The 26104-nt window shown below is 43.7% G+C and overlaps 1 protein-coding gene across 3 annotated transcripts in view; it reads left to right on the forward strand.

Annotated features, from left to right (window-relative positions):
* Positions 1–26104, forward strand: part of CIT (citron rho-interacting serine/threonine kinase) — a 166026-nt gene that overhangs the window by 18907 nt on the left and 121015 nt on the right. For all 3 annotated transcript variants that reach the window (XM_088465302.1, XM_088465323.1, XM_088465312.1), the window contains exons 7-9: positions 24027–24120; positions 24212–24415; positions 24519–24672. In XM_088465302.1, the coding sequence (XP_088321428.1) occupies positions 24027–24120; positions 24212–24415; positions 24519–24672 (452 nt within the window). The remainder of the gene's footprint in view (positions 1–24026; positions 24121–24211; positions 24416–24518; positions 24673–26104) is intronic.

A 26104-nucleotide genomic window follows, 5' to 3' on the forward strand; every position in this document is an offset into this window, starting at 1 on the left:
GTATTATTGCATGTACGGAAACTGAAAATGGGCATCTCAGTCCTTGCACATTAGGCAGCACGGATGTACACAAGGGAAGGAGTTTTGTAGTGGCATTTCCATAAAGTTGCAGATGGGAGTCGGCCAATGAATGATACTAGGGTAAGCAGTACACTGCTAGAGGTTGGGGAAAAAACAAAAGTTAAGTCAAAACTGAAAAATACTGTATAATTCAGTTACAAATAAAAGGCCTTTTTCCAGGGAGAAGTTATAGTTTAAAAACCTACAGCTGCAGCAATGAAAAGAGGCTTGCCTGGGCTATGAAGTACCACCAGTGGACTACTGAAGAATGGAAAAAGGTCTTATGGACTTATGAATCAAAATGTTAAATCTTTGGTTCATCAAGCAGTGTGTTTGTACGGACGGTTCCTGAGTGTGTGGAGTTCCTGGTGTGTTTAAGCCCAACATTTAAAAGGGTAGTGTGTTTTAACAGCAAAGCACCCCATGTTTTGCAATTAAAAGCATTGCCCTTTTAAATTTCAACACATTGGGAAGCGATGGCTATTACAAGCCGTCGATTAGTAAATTAACCCCTTTGACACCAACTGTCAGACATGGAGGAGAAAGTGTATTGGTTTGGAGATCTTTTGCTGTAGCCTGAGATGGTGACTTGCACAAAGTTATTGACAGCTTGAACCAAAAGGGCTATCACAGCGTTTTGCAGCACCATGCAATATTCTGGTCTATGCCTATTTGTTTAAGGGTTCATCCTACAGCAATATAATGACTTAAAACATGCCACTATGTCAGAACTACCTTTGAGAAAAGGTATTATTGATGCCCCTAAATCTATATACCCAAAATGTCGCTATTTAGCGCTACAAGCTGCATAAGACATAATTGCTTTCCAATCCAATTGTGGTTCCAAAGTTATATTGCAATAAAAAGAAAGTTACACGCTTAGATCTAACACAATTAGCGCAAAAAGCAAGTAAATACAAAGGTGCAAACCGATACATACCCGTGCGCACTGGCCCAGTATGCAGTATTTCAATCCTGAATCTGCGGTCACCATCATCCAAGGATATGGAGAAAATTACTGACTACTGCCCCAGCTCACAAGCCTATATTCGGTACAGGTTTCAGAGACAACAAAGGCACAGAATAACAGATGCTCATTGGTTCTTGCTTCAGGTCACTCCATTCATTGGTTAGTTCATATGGTGTCATCAGAGGTATGGATCAGCTTTCCAACTGCTTCTTTGTGTAGGTTTCCCTCCGAAGAACTAATAAAAAAGACACCTACATACAGAGATACATTCTAACCTATAATTCATATCTTGCAAACGCATACTGCGATTTCCTTGCCGATAGAACCAAAGATCTACAAATAAACAGGGATTTAGAATGGTACCAAACATGACATGTCTGCTAGCTTCTGTACCTTAAATATCATATACATACATTTCACAACATAATTATATGCTACTAAAACCTCTAATATTATGTTTAATGTGAAGGAACCTTTTTATAAGTTATTGTAAGTGTGAGAATATTGTGTAGTTTCGCTAGTTTGCGTTGCACGTATGTGTGGGTGCCTGCGCACTTAAAGGTGCGTGCGTATGTGTATGCATGTAAGTCTGTGTGTGTTATGTAATTCAGTGTATTTGTGATGGATTAATATATATATATTATGCATTTGACATATTTTAATATTTAGACATTGCCTTAACCAAATTCTAAGTTGTAAATAAAGGTTTATTTCTAAGCAGGGGGAGACCCCCAGCTGTTTGCTGTTGCCACCTTGTCTGGTAGCTTGCGACAGGCCCCTCTCCACTTAGAGTATAGGTGTCAGTTCCTATGAACCAAAACCGCACTGAACAAAAAGGTATACAATTGTTAACGATCTGCAGGTTCCTGACAATGATTCCCAACTTTGCATTTAGAACCCTTCTCTGATCATATCACTATCTGTGTTACATTTTAATTATTTGTTACAGGCATATTGTTTCAGTATGCAGAGTTTCTCAAAACATGCAAACACCCACAGACATACACATTAAACCTGTTTTCCACACTCTGACTAAACCTTGTACTAATATAAATATATATTTGTGCGTATCGGAATTGCGCTGATGCAGAGTAGCGTCCAAGCAATTCGTCATCAGACCATAGACGACTAAATCGTCAGATAATAATTGCAAGCGATCATATCCAATTATCTGACTTCGACAGTATTCAGCAGTTATATCTGCAAAAGGTGGCTACCTTGATGAGTCAAAAATTTAGATTCAATTTTGTTAAAATTATTTCCTCTTTCATCCATCTGGGGGATACCATTACCTCTGGGTTATGTATAGTGAGCTGTGGAGTAGGGCACTAAGTAATTAAGACTGGCTCTTACCCCCTATATAACCCTTCCCCTTCCACTAGAACCTCAGTCTTATTTTTAGTGCCTTGGAGTAAGGCACTAGCTAGGTCCTAGCTTTTTTAGTTGGGTTTAATTTATTTATTTTTCTGGTTGGTTTGGTTGCTTAGTTCCTGGCAACAGACGACAAGCACTAGCAGAATGGGAGTTAGGTATAATAGAGGTTTGTGTGTATCCTGTATCCTTCTCTAAAGACGGCCTCTGGGATAGTCACCAAAGTACATAGTCCCTGGGACTCTCTCCATACCAGACACACATCTGAGGGGGCAGCTGGCATAAAGGTAAGCTGGATACATTTTACATGTAAAATCCTTGTTTGCTGCATTTACTGCTTCCTGGCATGCCACTTTAGCAGAGCAGCTGGGCATGTTACTACTCACGTGGCTGCAGCTGTATAGGATTACAGTACACAGCATGCTGCTGCCTTTTGGCGCTCCCATGATGCTGTGAGCCACTGTGCAGGCAAGCCTGTGGATCTCCGGAGGGAGACACCGGTGGCTAGGAAACGCCTATGATGATGTCAGGCATCCTGAATGAAGCAGAACGCCATGCATTTTGAGTGACAGCAGGCTTCCGGGGCTTCATAGACACGCCCCAAACACTATTTTGTTGGGTATTTGAGTGCTGCTGGAGTTCTGCTTGGTTGAGACTCACTGCAAACTACAGGGGGGAGGCTGTCTTTTATCAGATATGCAGTAAACTAGGAATATTTCTTTGGGTATTAACCTGGTGATATACTGTATGTTAGTCTTATAACATTGTTATGTGTATAAAAGCGTCTTTACTGCACTATTTCTTAGGAATTTAGGCAGTAACACACATTGTTTTGTACTGAAGATTCTTTGTTTGCCTTTTGTTTGTTTTTTTTGCAAGTGAATGTGAACTTCAGGGAGTCCGGTTATTTTGCATTTAAACAGATAGGTGATTTAGAGTCTTATTAATCCTCTTTTCTTTTTGCTGTCATTTCAGTAACAGGAGTTGTTATACTAGGTAAAAAAAACAAAAAAAAAAATAACCCTTTCTTTTGTTCTTTTCTATGCAGACAGTGCTACACTTTTTCCAAAGGAATTTAGGTAGCTATCTGTATTGGTTAGAATTGTCTTTCTCTCTCAATATTGAGAAGCCAGACAAGGGTTCCAAAAAAACAGGGATCAGTCACTTTTTATACTTGTACAAAATGTGATAAAAAGCTACTTAAAGGTTGTCCAGAACCAGGGTCACTCTGTGCTGCTTGTTCACAGGGAGATACATTACCAGGAAATTAGTCTGAACAGTCGGTGATGCCTGATTGGGCTAGGTCTATGGCTGAGGCCATAGGTGAATTACGTCACACTCAGGCAAATTATATGGTACCCTGTGCTTAAATTCCTAGTTTGACTGATCCCTCGATAGAGCCCAGATGAGCCCAGGATATGAGACGATGTCTTGCTGAGATGGCATCGTCCCTAAATTAAAATGGTTACATTAGCAGGGGCCACAGCCACTAAGAGACGTTCAGGTCAGTCCTCAATGGATTTTCCTGGAGATGAGGCTTCAGCCGCATCTTCCCAGGAAGAAGGGGAATTGGATTATGACTGGGAAGATGCCTCAAACTGGGAGGGTGACTCCCATGCTTGTTCAGGGGTTTCTGTGCTGGTAGATATGGTCCGGGAGACCTTGAATCTACAGGAAACAGCTATTCCAGTGACTAGTTCAGGTTCTTTCTTTAAACGTAAGAAGACACATGTATCTGTTTTCCCCGAGTTTTCACATTTTGAAGAAATTTTAAAAGAAGCTTGGTTAAAACCTGATTCCATATTCCCCAAATAATTTAATATCTTTATCCTTTTTCGGAAGAGGAGACCAAGCTTTGGGAAATTCCACCCATGGTGCATGCTCCTATTGCTAGGTTGGTCAGGAATAATCCCACAACACAGTTTGTAACACCTAAAGATCATCTGGATAGGAAGAATGAGGCTGTACTTAAGTCTATATTCCCTTTGTCAGGAGTCTCGCTGTGCCCTGTTCTGGCCAACGCCTGGGTGATAAGGCTATCAATTTCTGACCCAGATGATTGCTGGATTTCAATCAGAGAATTTGTCTGAAGCTAGTTCTTTAGCTGACCGAAGGTCAGTCATTTGTTCCATGGTGGAAGGGGAATTTCTGGCCTCCATAGATATCAAGGATGCCTACCTTCCTATATGGAGGGGTCATCAACATCTTATGCGGTTTTGCAGTGGAGCATCTGCATTTTCAGTTCCAGGCTCTGCAGTTCGGTTCGACCACCACTCCCAGAGTCTTTACAAAGGTAATGGCACATATGATCTCCCTACTCAATATGTGTTGTTATATCTGGATGATTTCTTGCTATGGGCACCTTCAATAGCCCTATTGCAACAACAACTTCAGATTACCATAGGCATGCTCCAGAGATGCCGCTGGATCATCAATTTTCCCAAATCATATTTAAATCCATCTCAGAGGATGGTATTTTTGGGTCTTCTCTTTGACACACAATGTCACAGAGTGTTTCAAAGATTAAGGATGTTCAATCCAGAATAAGGATCACTTTACAGATGCCTCATATCTCAGTTCTCAGGGCTATGCAGTTACTGGGAAAAATGGTGGCTTCGTTCAAAGCCGTTCCTTTTGCCAGATGCCATGCCCATCCACTGCAAAATCAATTGCTTCATTGATGTGTAAAGTCAGACCCTCGATTAAACAGACATGTTCAGATTATCTCTGCAGACCCATCAGGCACTACTATGTTGGCTGCAGGATGCAAATCTGAACAGGGGTTATCTGTTGTCAATAATAAATTGGATCATTGTCACCACAGATGCCAGCCTAACAGACTGGGGGGCGGTTGTTCTAGACATGCACCTACGGGGTCTTTGGTCCTTTCTGAAAGCTTCTCTTTCCATCAACATACTGGAATTAAGGGCAATTCGGTATGCATCGGTTCAGGTTCAATCTCATCTAAGGAGCCTACTAGTGCGAGTCCAATAAGACAATGCCACACCAGTTGCCTATATAAACAAGCAGGGTGACACACGCAGCTGCCCGAGCAATGAGGGAGCAGAAAGTTGGATTCCAGCTATTTCGGCAGTTTACATTCCAGGTAGTGGACAACTGGGAGGCGGACTTCCTACGTCACCACAGTGTGCATCCAGGAGAATGGGAAGTGCACCAGAAGGTGTTTGTGCAAATAATTTCCAGATGGGGGTCTCCAGACATAGATCTGATGGCTTCCCGTCTCAACAGAAAACTTCCAAGATACTCATCTTGGTCCTGGGAACCTCAGGCATCTCTGGTGGATGTTATGACAGCACTTTGGGTATTCCGGCTGGGCTACATCTTTCCTCCTCTAGTACTGTTGCCAAGGGTAATTCAGTGGATATGTTCAGTGGCATGGCTGATCATTCTGTTGGCTCCAGACTGGTCATTGGTACGCAGTCTTCGGAACATGTTGGCAGATGTTCCATATCGTCTGCCCATGCGTCCAGATCTGTTACTTCAGTGTCCATGCCATCACCCCGATTTGCCTCGCTTGGCTTTGATGACATGGTTATTGAATCCAACATCTTGAGGGCCAAAGCGTTTTCAGAATCTGTTGTGAAACCATGATACAGGCTCGCAAACCAGACACTTCCCAGATTTATCATCCGATATGGAAGATATATATTGGTGTGAACGCTACAAGTTTAACTTGAATGGTTCCCAGTGTTTCGTCTTTTGTCTTTGGATTGGTTAAGGGTCCCCTTAAAGGACAAATTTCGGCCCTGTCGATCCTGTTTCAGAAGAAATTGGCCACCATTCCTGAAGTTAAAACCTTCTTGCAGTAGGTTCTTCGCACACAGCCTACTTATGTCCTGCTGGTTTCTTCTTGGGGCTTGAATTTAGTTTTGGAGGTTCTTCAGAAGGCTCCTTTTGAGCCATTGAAATCTGTAGAATTGCGATACCTCACTTTTGAAGGTTGTTTTCCTTTTGGCCATTGCCTCAGCCAGAAGAGTATATGATTTAGCGACTCTTTCTTGTAAATCTCTGCTTCTCATTTTTCATGAGGATAGGGTGGTGTTACACACTAAACCAGGATATCCTCCTGCCAGCCTTTCGCCAGGCTTCAGTGACTAGTGAAGCTTCTTCCTTCGCACTGTTGGATGTGGTACGTGCGTAACGCATTTATTTTGAGCGCACTGCGTCTTTGAGGTGTACGGATTCTTTATAGGAATTGATTGATGCACTAAAGAGGCTGGCCCGCTTTGAATGTATCCATCGCTAGATGGGCCTCTTTAGTCATACGGCAGGCATATTTGTATTCAAGTGTGACTGTTTCGGCTTTCCTTTGGGCCCACTTGACTCGTGCTGTTGGGGCTTCTTGGGCTGTGTGGCATGGTGCCTCGATTGAGCAGCTGTGCAGAGCAGCTACCTGGTCATCCGTAAACACTTTTACAAAATGTTACTGCTTCCATACTTTTGGAGCGAGGGACGCCAGTGTTGGGGGCGAAAAATTATTTGAGCGGCCTGTTTCGATGCTCCCCCTTTAAACTAGCTTGCTTTGGTAGATCCCAGAGTTAATGGCATCCCCCAGATGGATGAAAAAGGAAATTCGATTTTTACTCACCATAAAAGTCGTATTTATTTATTTATTTTATCTCCAATTATTTATTCCATGCTTTAAACTCTGAATACACTGATACATTAAACTGCCTAAATTTCAATAAGAACTGGAAAAATTGGGGTGTTCTAAAACTTTTGACTGGTATATAGAGAGTTTCATCAGTATACTGTTTATCACCAACCTTTGCCTAACTGCAAAAAACAGCAAGTGGTTAATGCATTTTAAGTAGCAGTACAAATTAATAATTGGCTCATATATTATCGGTTAACATTTTTTTCCTCTTTTTAATCTACTTTCCATGGTTACCACTTCTGAGTATATAATTTTTCCCCTGTTGCTATCTTCGTTTTATGTGACTGCAGATGTGTTAATAGAGTATTCATGCTTAAATATGGCATGAATTCACAAGTTTTTTTTAAAGACACATTGTACCCTAAAAATAGCGTACAATCTAAAGTATAATATATGCATTTTGAGAAAAAGGGGAATTATGAAGTATCAAAGGCTTTTAGCAAAATATCCATGTTCCCTATTTCTATTGGAAAAAAAACCCAATAAAAATAGTTTCAATAGCTGCCCATACACGGTGCGATATGCACCTTGCGACGTGGCGGGATCCGGAGGCCGACATATCGGGCAGTCCCCCACACACGGTGCGATTGGGTGTCCGTCTGCCCGATATGCCGGCACCCCCTCCCCCACCCGCATAGCGCTGCATGGAATCGTACATCGCATACCCAGATCAAATGAACCTGCAGTAAGATCTGAAGGTGCGATGTACGGCCCCACGGGAGCCCGCTCTGTGCCTGACTCAGCTTTGGGAATAGTGAGAATTAGCACTTAACTGTGTACATGGACAAACCATTTTGCAATGCTAGGGGTGTAAATACACACATTTTTTTTTTGCATGTAGGGTAAATACTGGCTGCTTTTACATGTAGCCCACAAATACTACAGAGCTTTATTATTACACTGCACTTTAGATGTCAGCTTGGACACCTCGCATGCTATATCACACGTGTATGGGCATCTAATCATTCTGGTGATTTTGTTACATGAGACTTACAATAGTGGGCACTCTGGTAGATCGAATTCTTAGGTTACCGTCAAAGCACATGTGGTTGCAGTAGTAAGTACTTCTTTTGAATTTAGTTTTTGGGTGATGGCTGGTATAGTTAGTGGTACAACATGTTTCTCATCAATTGCTTCTTCTTTTTTTTTTTAACAAATACTGCATACAATTTTGGATCCTAGTCAACGGATCACATGAGGAAAACATAACAATGTGGCTGACATTGGGAAGTGATTTTACTATTGTGGTGTGTTCGTGGTTGACAACTGTGTTTTACCAAAGTTTGACAGCTTTGCCTCATGAATAAACTACTGTATAACCTTAGTTTTTATGCTGGATTCTGACGTCATTCTGTCAACCTGACATAGCAGCCCTTTGCTGGGCACAGTTTCTAAGATGACCAGCAATCCATCATTGATAGGCCCTGTGGGTGATGTCATCCTGTCAGAAATTTTTCTTTGGTGTGGTTTTCTAGTCAGACAAGTCCACCAGTACAGACACTGCAGCAGAAGCTCTTCTCCTCTCTGTCTTGATATTGTATCTGCAGGAAAGAAGTGGTGTGGTGCTTTAGGGTGCTGGTTTTTCTGTGGGCTCTTCCTTTTTTTGACATGTATCTTATGTAGCTCCACATCCTACTGGGTTGTATAATTGTTCAGGGTGAAGCCTGGAGGACAGATAGCGACAATAATTTTTGCCTGTTCCAGATGTCCCTCTAAATTGCCTTGTACGTTGTCCAAGTTGGATGCCCTCTGTGTGGCATATATGGCAATGGACCAGAAGCCATGCTTTCCTGTGGACACACCCACTGAGATGACAGAACCATCCTGGGCTGTTTCTGGCCTATGCTTTTGTATATTTCTCACAGCTCACCATACACCCTAGGGAGCCAAATTAGGATAATCCCTCTTCTGTTATCGTCTCTCCTGAGTCACTCTAACACGGCCCTTTGGGATCTTCCTTTACAATAGTCAGTACAAGACCTTTCAGGGTATCCTCTTCCTTGGAGAGGATTTTGACATCTGCCTTGTCTAGACCACAGAAGTGGCAGCTTACAAGGGTTCTCCCCGGCTGAGTTTTCTTTACAAGAGCAAGGTGATGATGTGAAAGTCTCTGGACCTATGGTTTCCTCCTGTCCTGTCCGGAATTTCAACTGAGAGTGGTTGGTTGATTTAGTGTGGAATGTCATAGAGACACTAGGGAGTATATTTACAAAAGTGCAGGTTTTTAGAAGTGGAGATGTTGCCCATAGCAACCAATCCTAGCACCTTCTAGAAGATAATAGCTAGAATCTGTTTGCTATGGACAACAACTCCACTTCTAAAAACCCGCGCTCTAGTAAATATACCTTTAGAAGTTGAGGAAATTGAAGAATCCAAGAAGCAAGACAGTTTCTTTTCCCTCTTCTGCTCAGTTGGAAGACATTCTAATTAAGGCATGGTCTAATGCCGCGTACATACTAGACTATGTGTACCCAGACGATATGGGGGACGACATATTGTATCAGTGGTACACATCAGAATGATGTAATGAAGGATGGAACAACCCCTCGTTCCATCCTTCATTACCTTGCATGCCGCCGCATGCAGTATCGTCTGGTTGGGCATGCAGCACGGTCGACTGGAAGATATTGCTAAAGATCACGGGACCGTGCATATTGGCTGTACACACTGAATGATCCGTCCGTTATGTCATTCCGATTTGGCCAGAAACTATATACAAGACCGATATCGCTCCAGTGTGTTCCCAGCTTAAGACTGATCATTGATTTCAGTTCTACCACATATTTCAGTCCCCTTATGGCCTCCCAAGTAAAAATACAGTGAAATGGAAATCTCTGCCTAAGGTTGATGCCCCCATAGCTCGCATATATATAACTACTGTACCTCTTTTCTGATTTCAAACACTGTTACTGTACCTTATGGGAGTGTTACGCAAAATCTGTCCTAAGGACCCCTAACAATTCATGTTTTTCAGACCTGTAGTACTTTTAGAATGTGTCAGGTAGAAATGAATGCAGCACATCTTTTCTAAAGTAACAGTAAAACCACACAGAACATACACATGCCACATATATTAATCAGCAAAGTCTGCGTGTGCATCTTATTCATATCACATTGTGAATAAGACGCATTTGCAGCAAAAAAGATGCAGGAAAACATGCTAGGCATGAGAAAACTCACACGGCACTAGGTGCGACTAGAAGGGCTGTATAACGCGTGCGCAGCAATATTGACGGAGGACACATCTGTATGCTGTGCCCCCTGACTTTGGAGGCATACACAGAGCCGAAGAATACTCTGTAATCTTTTGCATACCCTGGGGAGGTTCTGTTCTAACCAAACTGTATATAATTATTTCCCAGGCCTCTGGGAGAAAGCATTACGTTCTATCTGTTAATACAGAGGTTCCCAAACTCTGTCCTTAAGGCACCATAACCGTCCAGGTTTTAAGGATATCACTGCTTGACCACAGGTGACTTAATTAGTACCTCAGTCAGTTTGATTTAACCACTTTTGCTCAACCATGGATATCTCTAAAACCTGAACTGTTGGGGTGCCTTGAGGACCGCGTTTGGTAACCTCTGACCTAGACCAGAGAGCCCTAGGTTTCATTCCTTTTGTACTTATTATAAGATAAGGAGTCAGACTTCCAAAGGGGTCAGTTTTCTGCTGCTCGTAGACCTTAGATCATTGGCTCCCAAACTTTCTTGAATCACGGAGCTCTAGAGCAGTGTTGGCTAACCTTGACACTCCAGCTGTTGTGGAACTATATATCCCAGCATGCCCTGCCATAGTTTTAGCATGCCCTAATAGCAAAACTGTAGCAGTGCATGCTGGGTTATGTAGTTCCAGAACAGCTGGAGTGTCAAGGTTAGCCAACACTGCTCTAGAGTATCAGCACTTTTTTTTTTTTTATGGCACCTCTAGGCCAGAAGTTTCTTATTGAGAAATTCAGAAAAAAATTATTACATTAGGAAAATTGTACTTGCCTGTCGTCCTTAGGATCAGTTTGGTGGTGGATAGGGTTGAGCTTCTGTATGTCAACATTGGTTGTGGTTGAGGTCGGTTAAAACATTCCCTTCAACCCTAAGTATTTTCTATTGCCATTATGTATCCCAGATGCCACTCGTCACCAACATAAACTTATTCGGCATATAATTTTAGCAGACACATGTAGCATTGCAGCAGCTTAGAAAAAAACTGAGGTCCCTACTTTAAGAGAAATTGTAGCCAAAGTGTGGCATATATATTCCATGGACTACATGACGATTATTTTACGTAACTCTTCCAAAAGTTTTATTGAAACATATGATCCTTGACTTCAAATTTTCAGATGCCTCCAGTGTTTCTATACCATCTGATCACAAATATTCTATATGATTGTTCTATTATATCTATGCCTACACACACATCTGGATCTTCAAGTGTATATTTTACTACAGAAGAGTCCAGTTGGGTCACAACCCTTCCCTTCACTCCCCCATTTTTTCTTTTCAAGCTGTCTCCCCTTTAACGTAAATTGCCACTCCACACATCTTTTTTTTTTATTTTTATATTCTTTTCGTTTCTATTGTTATAATAAATTTTTTTGATGAAACCAGTTTTTGCAACAAATATTTCTCATTCGAGATGTTATCTTATTTATTTTTTGTTATTTTATTGCATTTGTTGTGGTTTATTTTATTTTTCCTTATTAGGGACCTCTGCATAGGATTAATTGCATATTGTATTTCATCTATTGAATAAAATATTATTTAAAAAACAAAAAATACAACATAGGTTTTGGTTGGCAGCCACCAGCAGTGGTTTTGCTTATTACCTTGATAACAATTAATTTATTTGGGCCTGGACCACCAATCCATGGCACCCCTGCAATTGTCCCACAGCACCCAGTTTGGGAACCACTGCCTAATGGTGCGTACACACGGTACGATTAAAATGAACGATAACGATATCGAACATATCGTTATCATTCATATTGTGCATTTTTCGGTGCCTCCAACCCAACAATGACCTGCGATGCGCGGGCACGTATGGCCGCTAACGATATCGTCCATCGCCCATGCATGCAGGCCAACCTGGTCGATATCGACCAGGTTACTATAGGGACCCGTGATCGTTGATCGCAGGTCGTTGGCCATTTTGGTGGTGTGCTGGATTATTGATCATCCAGCACACCCGGGAGATCGTTCAACGATATCGTTATCGTTGATGATCGTCCCGTGTGTATACACCATTAGACTCTAATGGTTGGATCATCAATTGCAAGAAAACCAGCCTGACCTTTTTCTAGAGGATGATCTTGCTGAGTTTCTGTTCAACAGCCATTAGCAAAGGTGGTCCTTACCAGAGAACAAAATCCTCTTTCTATAGGGTTTTGTAAAGTTCATGTTAACTTCCAGACATATTTATTTTCACCTTTGCGTGAAAGTCCTAGGAAAATTGCTTTCCACTTTTAAGGCTGTGCAATTTGCAGAGGTTCCAGATCTAGCTAATTTGAAAATGGAAAGTGTTTCACCATCACTTGACCAGGCAGACTTTTAGGTTGTCTTCAATGGTGCGTCTATTTCTTTGTTGGTGGCTGAGAGGCGACAAACACAACAGGGGTCGTCTATTTGCCATCACAGACTTCACAGTGGTGACAATGGATGCCAGCCTTTAAGGCTAAGGGGCCCTTCATTGCTCAGCACTGGTACCATGATCTTTGGACCCCGGGATAGTCAAAGCTGCCAATAAATGTACTGGAACTCAGGGCGGTTTTCAACTTTCTAATCAGAGGGTGTCAGTTTTTGCAAAGAAGGGCCATTATTAGTTGGATAGTGCTTTTATTTACATAAATCACAGGTGGGAGCTAAAAGAGAACCATGGCTGTGAACGAGATCAGCAGACGCTTGTGTTGGGTGAAGTTTAACCTTGAAATAATCACAGAAGTTTTTATCCTAGGGATTGAAAACTGGGAGGCAGATTTTCACACCAGACAGACCCTTAACCCCATCCTGGAGCGGTGGAGCGTCTGGATGACAACATAATAACATCCTGGTAAATCCACAACGTGAAGCTCCTATGCTCCAGGACAAGGGATAAGCAGGTGTTTTAAAGAAAAGTCATGTTTATTCCTTGAAGCTTCCATCTGATTAATCTGTTCTATCTGACAGAGATTCTACTAACAAAAAAAAAGAAGGTAAAAGGGGTGGGAAGGTTGTTCAGGTGTTTCTGGTTGTACTGCACTGGCCAAGGAGGTCTTGGTATGCAAACATTGTAAGCATAGCAAAGAGCCCAGAATGGTGCCTCGCTCCAAGATCAATTCTGTTAAGTCAGGGCCCCTTTACAATAGTTTACCTCGGCTGGCTCTAGCACTGTGGTTGTTAAAGCCATGATCCTTTGAGCTTTGACCATGCTCAATACTCAGAAGCATGTTTTACCACAGAGATACCACAGGATTGGAAAGCTCTACATAATCTGGTGTGAAGCGAAGCGGTGTTGCTGTTCGGGCCAATCCTTCCATACAGCCCAAGGTTCCATCTGGATTAAGACATTGTAATCCTGGGCTTCGACTGAGCTAAGTGTCTAGTGGAAGAAGGCTCTATTTGCTCTCGGAAATTGTACTGGAAGAAATACGTTTTTATACTTCTATACTTCCCATGGGGATTACTTTTGTGGGTTACCAGGCTTACCTTAGCGCAGGACAACATGTACATGAAAATGTGAAAATACAGTGCTTACATAATTTAATAATAAATAGGTTACTAAACAGACCTACAAAAGCAAATGCAAAATAAAAGGGATAATCACTTTACAGTGTTCTCCCCATAAATTTTTTCCAGCCAGGTGGCATCCAAAAGTAGCCGGGTCTGGGCCGTCGCAATTATGCGCGAGCCGGGAAAAGGGGTGTCTCCCTTACCAATCCAGCCCAACAGGTCTCAGGCTGCTTCCCCACTGGCTCTCAGTCAAAATTGCCCATTATACAGTGCCCCCTGTAGTTTTCCCCTTTCTGCATTGTTCCCTGTAGTTTAACTTTGCCCTTATGCATTGCCCCCTGGCTGAAGTAGTGTCCCTATGTAGTGCCCCCAGACTGGTCCCTTATGCAGTGCCCCCAGGTTTAATAGTGTCCCTTCTGCAGTGCCCCCAGGTTTAATAGTGTCCCTTATGCAGTGCCCCCAGGCTGGTCCCTTATGCAGTGCACCCAGGTTTAATAGTGTCCCTTAGTCCTGCACTCACATCAACATAAGTCTCCAGCATAGCGGTGCATTCCAGCCACACCAGTCCGTTTCCCAGATAGCAGGCAAAAATATTGTTCCAAAGGAAGCACTCACCAGTTAGATGTAGCAAAAAAGATGATTTATTCCAACAGCAAAAAAGTTAGATTGCATAGCGACGCTTCGGTCAAGTCCAGACCTTTTTCAAGCCAGCATCACATGTCAACGATAGCAACCATCAAATACATGAACATTGTACAGCCACAGCTCAAAGAACTGTCTTACCTTACTAGTGCTGCACTGGTGAGTGCTTCCTTTGGAAAATAAAAAAATAAATAAAAATAAATAAATTATATATATATATATATATATATATATATATATATATATATATATATATATATATATATATTTTAACTTGACTCCCAAGTAGCCTTTTATTTGGAGATCACTTCCAAAAAGAAGTATATATAAGAGCATGCTTTTCTCATAGACTGCCTCTCCCATTTAGTCTTGTAATATATTTTGTATTTACATGAAATATTTAATGCAAATAGCAGAGATTTATGTAAGCAGGGACAATGAGACCATGGGGTAAATTTACTGAAGTGAGTTTTAGAAGTGATGTTGCTCATAGCAACCAATCAGATTCTACTTAACATTTAACTAGCACCTTCTAGAAGACAATAACAGTGCGGCTTTTGCAATGGCTAACAATTGCTCATTCTGCGACATCTGCATTTGTGTGTGGGTCTGAATCAGGCCCAATGTCAACCTTAATACAAGTGGAGCTCAGAATTCCTCTCAGGACAGGCCTTTGTTTATTGGGGTGTAGTCCCATGGGCAAAATGGACAATTAGAAATCCACAGTGGGATATCCTGATGGATTTGATTGCAGAAATCCACCAATTTGTTTCTCCATTGGTGTCACAATCCAGACTTAAAAAAACAGATCGTTTTGTTTTGTGTCCTCAACACATGGTCAATTTAAGTGCAGCACGTTTTGGAGTCCACAAGAGAAAATATTGTCTTCAAAACTGTTAGCAATGCGGGCAGCCTGGAAAGCAAAATTGCATTTCCAATTGAAACTATAAGCCAAACACCTCAGAGTGTTTTCTGACAACATGATATTAGAGTACCCATACTGGCAGTGGGCACTTGGAGAAAGGCACTGAATGATGTTAGAAGTAGAAAAGCTAATGAACTGGGGAGAGAATCACTTGTACTCACTTTCAGCTCTCAGTAGAAAAATACTGACTAGCAGATTTTGCTGGGCGAGTGGGAACTCAACCAAGAGGTCTTCCAGCTGTTAATAAGAACATTTAAATGCCCAAATGTAGATTTAATGGCGAAAAAACAAAATTCCAAACGACCTCTTTTCTTCTACCATCATAAATTTTCCAGAACTCAGAAAGTAGATGCCCTCTCCCTAACAACAGGTTTTCCACCTGGGATATGTCTGACTCCCTTTTCCACTGATAATGCCAATTCTGCACAAAATCAGAAGAGAAAAGGCAGAAGTGACATTGCTTCTACCATATTGGCCAAGACTTATGTGGTTCGTGTTTGCTCTTGGAATGCTGGCATGTCCAGATCTTTTTCATCAAGGACCAGTGCTCTATCTACACCTGTCAAGTCCAATGCCGGGTACACACTGGAGCAATGTGTGTATACACGATATGCGCACTCCCGCGGTCGTATGCGACATTGTCAGGTTTGATATGCTGTACATCAAACCTGACTATATCGCATGCGGCACCATGCTGTATAATGAAGGACAGAACGAATTGTCGGTCATTACTTCATTCTGATGTGCACCCAGGATCCGATATGTTGGCCTGTCGGACCAACACATCGGCTGGGTACACATCGCTCAGTGTGTACCCAGCTTAAATTTAACAGCGTGGAGATTGAGCGGTTTTATTGAAAAATAAATGTTTATCAGGAAAAATAATAAACATCTTGCTACAAGCAAGAAAACGGGTCTCTTCTAAGGCTTATGATTGAATTTGGAACAAGTGTATATCCTGGGATGGAGATAAATTCAATGTGGAAAAGACATCAGTTTTGCAGGTACTTGAATTCCTGAATGAGGGATCATCCAAAGCATTGGCCCTGACACTGAATGTTCAAGTCTCATCATTAAGTGTACATCTTAAGAAAAAATAAATAAATGACTGGCTGCAGAGGAATTATTAAATTGTTACAGGTGGTTAAAAGTAACCGTCCTCAAAAAAAATCCTTCATAGCCCTTTGGGACTTGAATTTGGGTCTAGAAGCCCTATTGCCCTTCCCTTTTGCACCGTTGGAGGAGATGTATTTATTGTAGTAACGACATCTAAGAAAATAGGGCAGGCTTAATGGGCAAAATAACCTTTTCTTAACATATTTCCGGTAGAGTGGATTTGAGGAACAATCCAGCGTTCCCTTCCAAAGTATTTTCCCAATTCTTATTAACCAGCAAATTGAACTACAAGCCTTTTATCCGCGGTACAAAAATGAGAGAAAAAAAGAAATGACATACTTTTGGATATTGTAAGTTAAAATACCATCTACCTGTTAAGAAAGGCAGAGATCTTTTTGTCCTTCCTACAGGAGTTAGAAAGGGTCAAGTCCCCACTAAGCAGACTCTCTCTAGCTGGAGAACTCCTCATATTTGTCTAGGTGCCTGATGTCATTAGAGCTGTATCAATGTTGTGGGCACAGAAGGCTCAGGCATCGGCCAAAGAACTTTTCAAGGCAGCAGCATGGTCATCAATTCATACTTTTGTCAGCTATTAAGCTCTGAATGTTTCTAATACCAATTTTGATAGTAAAATACTGAAAGACACACATTGAAGGGAGGAGCTACCTAATATACTGTACTTCTTAGTGGGTGTGAAAGATTAAGTTAACCATGTCTTTACCCAGTGAGGATAGGGGGTATATTTACTAAAGTGCAGGTTTTTGGAAGTGGAGTTGTTGCCTATAGCAACCAATCAGATTGTACTTATCAATATCTAGCACCTTCTAGAAGATAATAGCTAGAATCTTATTGGTTGCTGTGGGCAACAACTCCACTTCTATGAATTTTCATTTTAGTAAATATACCCCAAGGGTTCTACCCATAAATAATCCTCTTTTTTTGCCTGCACACAGTTCGATAATAAGCCAGAACTCATTTCTCTCAGAGTCGGTTAAACTTTATACTCACATTTTATATTGCTATATTTACAATATTACACTAGACCTGGGGCCTGATTCAGTAAGGATCGGCATTGCGTACGCAGCTGCGATATCATACGGAACACAGCAGCGAAAATATGCTTTTGCCTGCCATAGCTCAGCCAGCATAAAGATGCCTACTGCTGCTTTCTCATATTCGTCCAACCTCACACTCCAGCATACTTATCGGTACCATTGACGCACATCAGCCCGTCACGCAGCATTTACACAAGGTCTGACCAGCCTCAGAAACTGCAAGTCTCATCGCACGCAGTGAGTACTCGAGTAGCGTATGCAATCACAGTGGCTAATTTATGCATGTGAATGAAACTGTGTTCCAACGCACACACGCCTGCATTTTTTCCAACCACTCCCCCTTCACCACTCACAAATGCTCACAGCCTGTCACTCACTCTGTGATGGATTCTTCGGTGCGTCCGTAATCGCAGTGTGATTGCATACGATCTGCGTACGTAATTGCAATTGCTTACGCTGCTGAATCAGGCTCTTGGTCTCTTGATTTACAATAATAAGAGTGCTTATTTTTTAACATTGTTTCTACTTCAGGGTCCATAGGGGGTCCACAGGGTTGACCTTTGGGTATAGGTTGGGAACCAAATCCGGGCACCACGCAGTTAAAGCTTTCAGCTCCCAGGATGCACTTGGGTCCACTCTCCCTATAACCCCACCCCCAGCCAGAGGCACCTCAGTTTAAGTTGGTGCCCGGCCGGAGTCGGGTCACCGTTTAGTGCAGTGGGGAGCTGATTAACAGCCCCTAAGCTTTATATATATATATATATATATTTTTTTTTTTTGAAAGAACAGAGTTTTTTATTTTTACTTTGGACTTTTAGAGCGGCAGCGTCGGACTGTCCATAGGACGTCTAAGCTGCCGCTCCGTCACCCCGCCGGCGCTGAGACGCCAGTACAGATCTGGGGATCTCAGCGGGACCCCAGAGTCTGTACTAGCCGGACTCTGCGGGCGCCCAGGACTGCTGCCGGATCCACGGGGAGCAGGTAAGGTCGCGGATCACCGCTTACGGTGATCCGCGCATTTAATATGCAGTCCTGTGCCTCCGGTCTCTGGGGACAGACCGGAGGCGCCGGCGGGTGGCGGCGGGCCGCCCCATACCCGTGTGTCCACTAGACCACCAGGGACTTACTGATTGGCGCTGGGAGCCGGCGTCCCGGGAGGTTAATAGCCGGCCAGGGGAGGAAGCTTTCCCTGTTACAGCGGCTCCTCCCCTCAGCTCAGCGCGCCTTTCAGTATGTATAGTCTGGCGTCGCTGAGCTGATTCCTCCGCGGGCCACGCTTCTTCTGAGGTCTCCAGTGGCCATTTTCTTGTGGTGCAGCAGAAATCTCTGGAGATGGCAGTGAGTCCAGTCCCCCTGCGTACCTCACCATCAGGTCAGTGTACACAGCGCTGTAGCCTTCCCAGACACTGAATCTGGGTAAGTTGAATGCAGTGTAATAGTGCAGTATATTATATGACATGTTTATGTATATATGTATATATCTGCATGGTATGTGACTTATGCTAGTGCTGACTGTCTGTATTTAATTCTCTCACCTGTCAGTGTATATCTATCCCTTTTCTTTATCTGCCCTAATACAGCTGTACTTAGGGTGGTTCTGAGACCTCACATTTATATACTATTTGTGAGGTTTGTCACATACTGTTGCGTGCTGCACGTTGCCACATTTTCGTTGGAACTGTGTGTTGCATACGCTGAAAATGGGTCCCTGCCGCTAATTTTGGCATCAGTCAGGACCAGTATAACGCTACTTGATATTTCCACCAAGATTGGTCAGATATGTTTGACCAGGAGATAGAGCGTTATACGGCACCCATTTTTGCTATCCTGCAAGTCATGTGCTGCAGGTGTTAGTGCGGAGGATTTGTTTCATAAAGGGTTCTGTGTGTGGCGTCATCTGGTGCCGGCCCCTTTCACGACCCCCTTGGGCGGTTTGTTTTTTCGGGATCCTCTCAATTGCGGATCGCCGGGTGGGCCCCATTGTTGTACCTCACTTGGGGTTACTTCACCATACTGCCCTTTTCATCTCAGGGTATCTCGCAGTTTCTTGCACTCTTCCCCTGTGACACAGACTACCGCTCCCTGCAGGGGTTTTTCGCAGAATTTGAATTCCCCCTGGTGCCACAACAGTCTGTCATTCCCCTTGCAGGGATTCCCACAGCCACCCTGGGTGGATGTCGTTTTCTACGAAACGCAAAGTGGCGTGGTTGACGCCCTGTGGTTACTTCCCAGTTGGCTCTGCAGTGAACTGGATACTGTTTTGGGCTCTTTCCCTCTTACATGTGGGGAAGCCTATTTCAGGTATTATTATCCCTGCTTTGGGGCTGGTAGCAGGTCCATTCTGGTTAGAGTGAATGTTGACCTGCACTTGTATCATACACCCTCAGCCTTACGTGCCTTCGGGTTCCCTGTTGCTGACTAGCGGGTGGATCGCATGGCGGGACTCTGGCTGTTGCCAGATACGAGGTATTGCAACAGTGTTTGGCCTCCTGTCCCAAATTCCCTGAGGGTCCTCACGAGTCCCTCCTGGGGTGGATGGGCGTGTTACTCGTCTGATTTCAGACGTTGACGCCTCCCATTCCTGCGTGGTCGGATTCTTCGGATCCGTAGGGGGTAACTCTGCCTGAAGTCAGTATACTCGCTTTCAGGGCTTGTTACCCATCCTACCATGGTTATAGCATGGTTGGTTAATACTATTGCATACTGAGCTGATGCATTTGTAATGTTTTTTCCCCTCCAACACGTCTGGGGTTCAAATGTATTTGGTCGCTCACGTAATATATGCAGTTGTCATAGGTGGAAATGCCTATATTGGATATCAGTCTCCTAACTTTCAGAGTTCCGGCTGCGACTGTATCCTCCGTAATACCCTATGGCTGCGCTCTGGGAATGCAGAGGTGCAGATACCATGTATAGGGTAGATCTTGTTTGGTCCTGACCTTGACAGGATTGTAGAAACTTTGGCAGTATTACTAACGACAAGTTTACCGCCTTCAGCTATGCCCACTACAAGGCCTCAGACTAAGTCTGTTAAGTCTTTTTGTCCTCTGGGTCAGCCTAAAGGTCTGTTTCTTCATAGACTGTCGGCCTCTACGAGGGCCGACATATCCAGTACCGAGCAGGCCTGGACTGCCAGCCGATCCTGCTTCTGAACCTACGGATATCTCTTCAGCCTGACGAGACAGGCCTACCACTGGGAGATGGCGATTTTCTCAGTTCGCCCGGTACTAGTGTCAAGTTGCCGCGGCTACGTGGGTAGGAGGGTACGCCCTCTTTTTGCTCAGGCGGACTCTTTCTAGGTGATGGTACGCAGGCCCTTATCCAGACCCGAACAGGGCCTTACATATCCAGAAAGCTATACAGTTGTTGCGGTAAGCGGAGCTCATTAGGCCATCCCCACTTTCTCAGCGAGGGACTGGTTGTTCTGCTTTCTTTCTGGTGCGGTGGCTGAATGGTCCTCTTTGGCCTATTCTCTGTCTCACTTTCCTGAACCAGTTCCTAAGGCTACCTGGGCTCAGGAGGCAATCCCTAGGCTCCATCATACTATGTTTGGAACCTGGGGACTTTATGGTATAACTAGATACACAGGACGCGTGCCTGCGGGTACTTACAGAGACCTTGCCTCAGCATGGACTGAGGTTTGCTGTGTATCACAGCACTTACAATTTTTCGGGCTCTGCCTGTGGGGACTGTCCTCAGCCCCACAGGGGTTTACCAGCGTTTTGGATTTTCTGACAGTTCTCCTGATCAGTATATCCCAATGCTCCTGTACCTGGACGGCCTCCTGCTCTTAGCAGGATCGCCGGGGTTCTCTACAGCCAGGTCAGGATGACCGTGGCTTCTTCAGGGTGCAGACGTTTAATCAACGGGGAAAAAGTCCTCCCTGCATCTCTCTCTGGGTATTCTTCACCTAGGAGCCCTGCTGGATTCTCAGAATCTGAGAATTCTTCTGGCGTAAGACGGCATCTCCACTCTTCCATTAGGAGTACATGGATGTCTACGCAGTCGACATATGTCTTTACACTCTGGGATGCATGGTCCACTATTCAGTGTCTGCCTTTGGAAGGGTGGAATGGGCTCAGTTCCATTCCAGGTCTTTCCATAATTGGCTTATCTCCAGATGGAACGAGTTTTTTCTGTCGGATCACTGTTCAAACGATGATGCTCTCTCCGGAGGCAAGTCGGTCCCTTTCCGGGTGGCTATGGTCATCTCGTCCAGGGTATTCTTGGCTACGGACAGTGTCTGGTTCGCATCCATTTCAGTGCAGTTGGACGTCTGTCGATTCCACCCTGTCAATTAACTTGTTGGAACTTTAACCTGTCTTGGGCCTTCACTCTGGCGTAACTCTTGTTTCCCGGTGAACCTGAAAAAGTTCAGTCCAGCAGGGTCAGGGCAGTGGCTTCCTTTTTAGCAACACTGTTCGTTGGGTGGCAATGACAGGTATGTCACACATTCGGACATGGTCCAAGGGTCTCCTCCCGACCATCTCGGCAGCGTTCATATCAAGCCCTCAGCCGTCACGAAGTGCATCCCGGGGACTAGTCTCTTCCCCAAGAGAGGTTTTCATCTCCTGATGAGCAGGGGGTGCCCCCCTGAGGTGACCCTCCTGGCCTTCTGACTTTATCACACTATGGTGTTACAGTTCAACTCTGGGGATTCTGAAGCAACCTTCAGTGACTCTTTGTCGGTGAAGTGGTCCTTCCAATTTGAGTACCTGTATTCTCCGGTCTCCCTTCTTTCTCGTGGGAAGTGTTTCAATCGAGACGGAGATGCTTTCCTGCTGGTGGCTCCTGATTGCCCCAGATGTCAGGGGTACTTGGATTTTCGGAGTCTCTCCATCGATACTCCATTCCTGCTGCTTCACTGCCCGGACCTGTTATCTCAGGGTCCTTGGTTTTGCCTTGGACCTGGGTCGCTTGTCTTTGACTGCGTCCCTTACAGTGGTCTTACGGCTTCCCTGGCTTTGTAATCGTTGGAATGATTAGAGCACATGGATCAGCTTTTGCTAGGACCTACCACTAACTGTGGCAGCCATAATTTTTATGGTATTGTACCTGTCGATACAATCCTCCGGTGTCCAGGATTTCCTGATATTCTGGCATTCCTTCCGGCTGGCTTGGGTTGCACCCTCGGCCTGGCCTTCCTGTCAGTGCGGATCTCTACACTGTCAGTATGATTAAGATATGGAATTGCTCCGCTCTGGTATCCAGTTCATCCTTTGGAGTGTTTTCTGTATTATTCCTCCATTTGTCCTCCCTAGGGACTTCTTGGGAGTTAGTAGTGGTTCTTCGTTCCCTCTGGGGACGGTCTATGGAACCGCTGGTTGTGATAGCCATTACATGGTTTATTGCTTAGGCTCTCTCTTTCTCTCAGGGTGTTTATCACCCGGGTGAGTGTCGGAATTGGGAGCGTTCTCATGTGGCTCCCTCTTCTGGAGGGCATCATGTCAGGGTGTGAGTTGCTCTCACCCTGTGTTTCTTCTTAGTGATTTTTAGGTTCCATATTATTCTGGAACTTATGGTACGGCCATTCAGTCCCCAGTCCTCTCGGCTGGTGTGGCCTCATTGACTGTGGTCCGGCCTCTGTGGATTTATGTGATCCGTTCAGGTTCCTTACGGAAATCGGACTCCTTATTGGTGGTCTGAGATTTCTGGTTTTAACAGGAAAGGATGACCGGCCTATAGCCAGATGTTGGCTGGATGGCCTCGTATGTCTTCTTCAGGGGCCTCCCTTGGGTAGGCCTTTCTGTTGTTGATGCTTGTTTTTTCTCGGGCCATTTAACCCTCGTGGGCGGCTCGCTGTGGCGCCTTGGCTGTGTTGCCTTACTAGGTGGCCACGTGGTCTTCTGTCCACACCTTTTTTTTTTTTAAGGTTCTAGGCATTGGTTTCCTTTGCCTCTCAGGATGCTTCCTTTTTGGCGACGGATTCTCCTCTCAGCACAGGAGCGTCCCCACCCTTGGTTGAACTGCTTTGGGACATCCCCAAGGTCAACCCTGTGGACCCCCTATGGACCCTGAAGTAGAAAACAAGAGATATGGTAAGAACTTACCTTTGTTATCTCTGTTTCTACGAAGTCCATAGGGTCCACAGGGCGCCCGCCCTGACGCACCTGGCTTCATATGGGCTGTGTGGCTGGTCACCGGTTTTCCGTCTCCCATTTCTGTGAGTATGGTTATTGAGTGTTCCAGTTTTCTCTCTCTTTTTCTCTCCTCCTCCAGCCTTTGGCTACTTACAAACTGAGGTGCCTCTGGCTGGGGGTGGGGTTATAGGGAGAGTGGACCCAAGTGCATCCTGGGAGCTGAAAGCTTTAACTGCGTGGTGCCCGGATTTGGTTCCCAACCTATACCCCAAGGTCAACCCTGTGGACCCTATGGACTTCGTAGAAACAGAGATATCAAAGGTAAGTTCTTACCATATCTCTTGTTTTTTAGTTATCCTTGATTTCTTTCTAGTTTTTTTGGTATTGCCATTATGGTAGATTGCTAAACCTTAGCTGTAATGTTTCCACAGAGATGTTAAACCTGAGAATATTCTCATTGATCGCACTGGTCACATTAAGCTAGTGGATTTTGGATCAGCAGCAAGACTGAGCGCGAATAAAGTTGTAAGTGTGGTAGATTCCTTCCTTCATCCAAATGTATTTACATGATTTCCAGATTCTGCAGCACTGTAGCACATCACCCTTTTAATTTCAGGCGGATGCTCGGCTCCCTGTAGGTACACAAGATTATATGGCACCGGAAGTTCTCATGATGATGAATGGGGATGGAAAAGGCAACTATGGTCCAGAATGTGATTGGTGGTCTATCGGCATCATTGCTTATGAAATGTTTTATGGAAAATCTCCATTCACAGAAGGGACAACAATAAAAACCTTTAATAACATCATGAACTTTCAGGTTACTACATTTAATTTTTTCCCCCCTGAAAATGTAGACTAGTGTATAGTATGTTACTTTTTATCAAGTGTGTTTTTCTGCTTTATTTAAATTTATTTCTCAGCGATTCCTAAAGTTTCCAGATGAACCAAAAATCAGCAAGCATTTTCTTGATCTGATCCAAAGTTTGCTATGTGGACAGAAGGAAAGAATGAAATATGAAAATTTATGCTGTCATCCGTTTTTTGCCGACATTGAATGGGACAATATTCGAAATAGTGAGTAAATGTAGAACCTTATTTTCTAAAATGTTAACGAGAGGAAAAGTAAAAGAAAAAAAGATGTTTAATTCAACTCTGAAGGTCCGTACACACTAGACGATATTTTGCATGATTCGCCTGATTTCGACGCATCAGAACGACAAATTGTGTAAAATATGTCCAAGTCGTGAGTGTCCACTCACGATGCCGATGCGCGTACCCGCAGGTCGTACATCGCATCTTCAAATATTGCCTACGTCAGGCAAGATCTGCCAATCTCATACACAACACACTGGAAATCGTTAAGGATGCACGATAGATCGTTGGTCAGATTGGACACTTTTTAGTGTGCTGGGGAGTGTTCAAGGGAAATCTCTCATGATATCTCATCGTGAGCACATTGTCTAGAGTAGTGGTTCTCAAACTCTGTCCTCAGGACCCCACACAGGTCACGTTTTCCAGGTCCCCCAGCAGGTGCACAGGTGCATTCATTACTGGCTGACACATTTTAAAAGATTAACAGGTGGAGCTAATTATTTCACTTGCGATTCTGTGAGGAGACCTGGAAAACATGCACTGTGTGGGGTCCTGAGGACCGAGTTTGAGAACCTGTGGTCTAGTGTATACGCACCTTTAATGTAGAGGCAAATAAATCCACTAGTTGGGATTAATATATATATATAAAATCATGAGTGTTGATACAAGTGATTACCGTACTGTATATAAATTTTTATTGTACATATGTTTAGCATGTTATCTGTAAGATACTTTTTACTGACACATTTTGAAATGTCTGTTTAGGGAATAATTGCGCACCTGTGTATGTTAGTAGCATAATTACTTGCAATAAGTGTGAAGTTAAGTTGGCAGAGTAAGGAACATATGTATAAATCTGTTTATGATGGAGGAGGAGTTTAAATACTCCATTAACCTTTACTTTAAAACAAGCTGCAGTTGGATATTAGTTGAGACTTAACAATGTCGCATGTATGAAATTTTTATATATTAGGGTTTAGTGGCCCTTTTAGTATAGGTAAACTGCATATCTGAGAGGTACTGTATTCAGAAGTTTGTTGTGGGTATATTTCTAGTTTTTCATCATTCAATTTGTGCTGGACAAATACCAGTTGCCATGGCAACTCCAATGTTCTTCCTAGATGTTGAGCTGGAGGCATGAAGGCAAAGCTATCTACTGGTGCTGACACGTAACCTGCAGCTGCTCACAATCTCTGCTAGCGGTTAAGAAAAGCTTATCTCTGCCAGCGATTGCATGGATTATAGCAGCACTGTTGAAATATACAGTAATGTGAATAAGCTACCTACTGGTGCCATGTATGTTTACTTGAGTCCCACCAATGTCTGTTGCTTCCGTGTAAAATGGTGTCCCCATGAGCTTAGGGCACAGCTGTTTATACTGGAAATTGTATGATCATAGACGGCTGCTAAATTG

This window comes from Taudactylus pleione, unplaced genomic scaffold (assembly GCF_031769625.1).
Source record: "Taudactylus pleione unplaced genomic scaffold, aTauple2 ptg000062l, whole genome shotgun sequence".
Taxonomy (NCBI): Eukaryota; Metazoa; Chordata; class Amphibia; order Anura; family Myobatrachidae; genus Taudactylus; species Taudactylus pleione.